We start from the raw sequence: 5198 nt of genomic DNA on the forward strand, positions 1-5198 counted from the left end.
AACCTACTCTTCCTTACTGCTCTTACCATTAGAACACTTTATAAGTACATTAGAGGACATTATAGACAAATAGCGGGGACCTTTTTACCCATAAAGTGTATCACCGTACCAGAGGCCACCCCTTCAGACTAGAAGAAAAGAACTTTTATTTGAAGCAACGTAGAGGGTTCTTCACAGTGAGGACAGTGAGGTTGTGGAATGCACTGCCGGGTGATGTTGTGATGGCTGATTCAGTTAATGCCTTTAAGAATGGCTTGGATGATTTTTTGGACAGACATAATATCAAAGGCTATTGTGATACTAAGCTCTATAGTTAGTATAGACATGGGTATATACAATTTATGTGAGAGTAGGGAGGGGTATGTGTATGGATGCTGGGTTTTCATTTGGAGGGGTTGAACTTGATGGACTTTGTCTTTACTCAACCCAATTTAACTATTTTACTAACACACAGTTTATGTGTCAACTTTCTCCAGCAATAACTAGTTCCCACAATGAGGATCATATGACTAATTGACCTAAAACAAAGGAGAAGAATGAAGCGTGCTAAGTATTGTGGGGATTGGAGTCTTGGCTGGAATACAGTAGGGATGCACCAAATCCAGGATTCGGCCAAATCCTTCTGCCCGGTCGAACCAAATCCGAATTTGCATATGCAAATTAGGAGAGGGAAATGGCTTGTCTTTTTGTTACAAAAAAAGTAAGTAAAAAATGTTTTTTTCCTTTCCCACCCATAATTTGCATATGCAAATTAGGATTCGGCATTCGCCGAATCTTTCGCGAAGGATTCAGAGGTTCGACCAAATCCAAAATAGTGGATTCGGTGCATCCCTAATATGCAGTATCCTCAAGGAAGCTTTACTCTGATTAAAAATCTGGCACAAAGAGTAGAGAGCATCATCAGGACATGCAGCCTTAGCATCTGCATTAGGACAGGTGGTAAAAACAGGGTGGCTACCATGCAAGTCAGGCACCCCAATCCGTGTAGCGCTGGGTAACTCAGTGAAACAAAAGTAAAGAGAGATAATGCATTTGTCATCTACTGTACTGCATGTACCATTCCTTAATTCTAAAAAATAATAAATCAGACGGAACCCATACAAATCTTTATTGCTCACCTTTCATACAATCAGCACACCTTTGACTGTGTTCTTTCACAGCTTGACAATTCTAATAACAAAATAAACTTAGCAAAAGTGTGTTATGTTTCTGTTGGTAAAGGCTTAAGCTTATGGTACATGCAGCGCTTGTGATTGCCAATACACACTTGGGGCCATTTCCCATTCACCTGAATGCGGTGGGAAAACATGCCACTGCACAATTGCTAATCATCACTGCCAGAAGACCTGTGGACCATCCTCATTGAGCGGGCAAGTATCAACATTTGGATCACTGCCGCAAGCAGTTCTGCTCAAACTACTGCATGTACCATAGCCTTTGATTATAAAGATACAACCTAGTAGCGCTGTGTCTTCCGCAGCATTATTAACAGACTTTGCTGGGCATAAACACTGCCCAAAGTAGTGCACTTCTTCACGGGGGGGGGGGGGGTCAACAAAAACACTGACAAAAAGAAGAAAATACAGTCTGTGTCAATGCTATATTCAAGTAATTTTTGATTTTTTTCGGTCAGCTAGAAAGCGAATGATATCACTGGTGTGTGTGGTAACTTCTGTTAGCATTCACAGTGTCACCTGTGTAAGAATTTACACTGCCTCCTTATTCCGGATTGACTCAGGGGAAACCAATAAATTTCCCACAACAATCTCTTTACAGAAAGCCTCTCAATTTACATATCTGGGAGTCAAGGTGACCTTACCAGTATCAGCATTTTATATGCATAACATTGCCTCTCTGCTACAATGGTCTCGTGATAAATCTCAAATGTGGAAACAACTTCCATTGGGCCCAACAGGGCGTATACAGCTCATTAAAATGGTGATAGCCCCAAAAATTTTGTACGTTATGGCAGGCACCTATTAAAATACAAAATCCCTTTTTTATTGAGCTAACACAGATCTTTAGGCAGTTTATATGGGGTAAATCTAGAAGCAGACTTTCCATTGCAACCCTTCACATGCCAAAAGAATTAGGGGGAGTGGCCCTACCTGATATGCAGCTTTATTCTCTGGCATCAAAGCTATCACAAGTATGGACCCTTAGACATTCAGATAAAGAGGAGGCACTATACCAGCTTTGGCAGGAGGTACTGCAGACAGAGCTACCTCCACAAGCTTTAGAGACTACAAGCCCAGGGTGTTCTAAACCCATTAATAACCCAATACTAATTTCCCAGAGGTACATTCTCACCTTGGCAAACCATACTATTAAAGCTGAGAATCTGGGCCCACTTACACCACTTTGGCATAATAAAAAGCTTGCCCCACTTGATAAGCTAACCCCACCTAAATCCTGGTTGGAAGCTGGTATTTATATCCTAGGGCAGGTATGGACCGATCAGGGTATAGCCTCCTTCGCCCACTTAAAAGAGACCCACTCCATACCTAACTCACAATGGTTTACCTACTATAAAATTCGGAAAGCGGCGCAACAATCCCTCAATTTTAGAAACACTCAGTTGTCTGTATCCTCAGTGGTAGAAGTGTTCAAGCAGGAACAAACTGGTCACAAAATAATGTTTTATAGAGCCCTCATGACACCCATAATACAAAGATCCCCACTGAAAGTTAGAGATAGATGGGAAACTGATATTGAACAGATAACAGATGACCAATGGGATCAAGTGCTTCTAACCCCCCTATTGATCTCTCCCATATATAAATATAGACTATTGCAATTATATTTTATCCATAGGGCATACTACACAAGAACTCTTCTACACAAATTTAACCCGGAGATTTCCCCCATGTGTTTAAGATGTAACCAGGAAGAGGGGATGTTATTACATACCTTCTGGTCATGTAGCAAAATACAACCATACTGGCTAGCAATACAAGAGAGAATTACTAAAATGCTGGGGTTTGAGATCCCGCTGGATCTAAAATTGTACTTTATGGGGATGGATCCTCCCAACCAGCTAACTCGCCCAGCCAAAAAAATCATGCTTGAACTGTTGTTCCAGGCCCGTAGACTTATTGCACAACACTGGAAGGAAAGGATCCCACCTACAGTACTTACCCGGAATGGGAAAAATCTATTCAGGAAACACAGGCAGTAGAACATTTGATTGCTAGGAGAAATACAATCAAACAGCACCTTTCTGCCTGGCAGCTATGGATACTGGAAAGTGTTTAAACTTAAATATGTGTATGCCATTGTAAGATTTATGAATGTACATGATCATTTTACGCTTTTTTACACTGATTGTAAACTGCTGAACTGTGCTTTTGTGATGCCATTGTTGTACCTGCAATTGTTGTACAAATAAAACTTACCTGAACTGGTATCAAACTGTTGGAGGCTACAGAATCCAGGTCAGTGAGGAAGAAGAACAATCCAAGTCATTAAATTATATTGCATGGCACCATTTTAGACGTAGACCATATTAAATTGTGATGCTCCACAAAAACTGAAGTTACTCATTATTCTTTCTTCTGTGCCCGGCTATTCTTTCAAACTTGGCCTTTATATAGCCATTAAATGAGAAATAAACCCTTGACACCATTCACCTCCCTCTGCTGCTCGCTTCACTGCCCGCACTCCAACCACCCTGCCTAAAATATTTATTTTTACAAGTCTCCCTTCTGCTGATCTGCTATAAAATTGTAGCTTTGTGCAGATTAGTTCAAAAAGGTGTGCTATCCATTACTCCTAATATTCGCAGCTTAACCTGTAGACCCTTATGGGGAGTCCCTTATGGATTAGCACCTCCAGTTTGATTTAAGGGTGTTCGCCTTCTCTGTTTATTTTGTAGTTCAAAGGGCCATCTTCCGTCTGTGTTCTTATCCTCTTCTGTAGAGCAGCGACACAGATATAGGAGGAGCATGTGCAGTTAAATCAATGTCCTGAATTAGCTTTTACTGCACATCCACCTGCAAGATCCACATCGGCAACTGTCAGAAGAGGATTAGAACACATACAGAAGATGGCCCCTTTGACCTCCGCTGAGCAACTCTGCAAATATATAGCAGATCAGCAGAAGAGAAACTAATAAATACTGTCGGAAGGGAACTTGGAGCAGGGGCAGTGAAGCGAGCAGCTAAGAGGGTCATGGGTTTAGTTCTGTCAGAAACGTTCCAGGGACAATCATTTTTCCTTATAAATCTTTTGAGGGGAAAAAAAGAAAAGAAAACCTGCTGGCATTTTAATTGTTAAGTTCTGCAATCCTCATTGGTGGCCAACCATCACTATTCAAGAAAGCTATGGCCCTCAAGCCATAAAATTAGAGCATTCCTGGTCCAGTACTGGGCTGTATGAAAGGTGTGCATGCGGGCTAGCTGTTACCATGGCAAACTGCACTTCTGAGAAAAAGCAGCTGTATGAGCGCACCTTTATTTGTAAGGTCCATGCATGTATCAGGTTACATTTCTGCAAACAAGAATTGTATAAAGCCTGCATATTTTCTCTTAATACAGCACTCATCCGAGCAGGTTGATTCAATTACCTGAACTCTATTGTAAGCTGAACTCTCAATAAGCTCAACTTGTGTAGTGTCTTCCTTGTACAAACCCAGACTGATTATACTGATAACCTCCCTGCTGAAAGTGCTGCTCAAATTGCCCACCCTGGTTATAGTTTTGTGCACCCCGACCTCCCCATCCTCCGCCTTGGTTTGCTCTTCCACCACGACTGCCTCTTCCTCTTCCGCGACCACCACCTCTATCATTGTGGGAGCCACCATCTTGATATCTGTTGTCCTGCTGATAGCCACCACTCTGGTATCCACTTCCAGGATAGGACGGTCCTTGGTAATTTCCATAGCTTCCTCCCCCTTGGTATCCACTACCTCCCTGATATCCTCCTCCACCTTGATAACCACCACCTGTGCCCTGATATCCACTTCCTCCTTGATATCCACCCCCTCCACCACTTTGGTATCCTCCTCCGCTGCCTTGGTAACCGCCAGATTGATGTCCACCGTCTCGATGGCCACTGTCTTGATAGTTACTGCCAGAGTCTGTCCAGCCACCTTGAGCTTTGCCTCCTCTACCCCCTCTGCCACCATAACTGCCGTCATAACTTCCACGACCACCTCCTCCTCGCCCACCTGCTTGTTCATAGCCTCCTCGTCCTCCATA

At 42.6% G+C, this 5198-nt stretch overlaps 1 protein-coding gene across 1 annotated transcript in view; it reads right to left on the minus strand.

Moving 5' to 3' along the window:
* Positions 1–4433: 4433 nt before the first annotated feature.
* Positions 4434–5198, minus strand: part of LOC108717829 (protein FAM98A) — a 22973-nt gene continuing 22208 nt past the window's right edge. The window contains exon 8 of the mRNA XM_018265213.2: positions 4434–5198. This exon is cut by the window's right edge and continues 153 nt beyond it. Within this exon, the coding sequence (XP_018120702.1) occupies positions 4599–5198 (600 nt within the window). The 3' untranslated portion in view covers positions 4434–4598.

This window comes from Xenopus laevis, chromosome 5S, assembly GCF_017654675.1.
Source record: "Xenopus laevis strain J_2021 chromosome 5S, Xenopus_laevis_v10.1, whole genome shotgun sequence".
Classification (NCBI taxonomy): Eukaryota; Metazoa; Chordata; class Amphibia; order Anura; family Pipidae; genus Xenopus; species Xenopus laevis.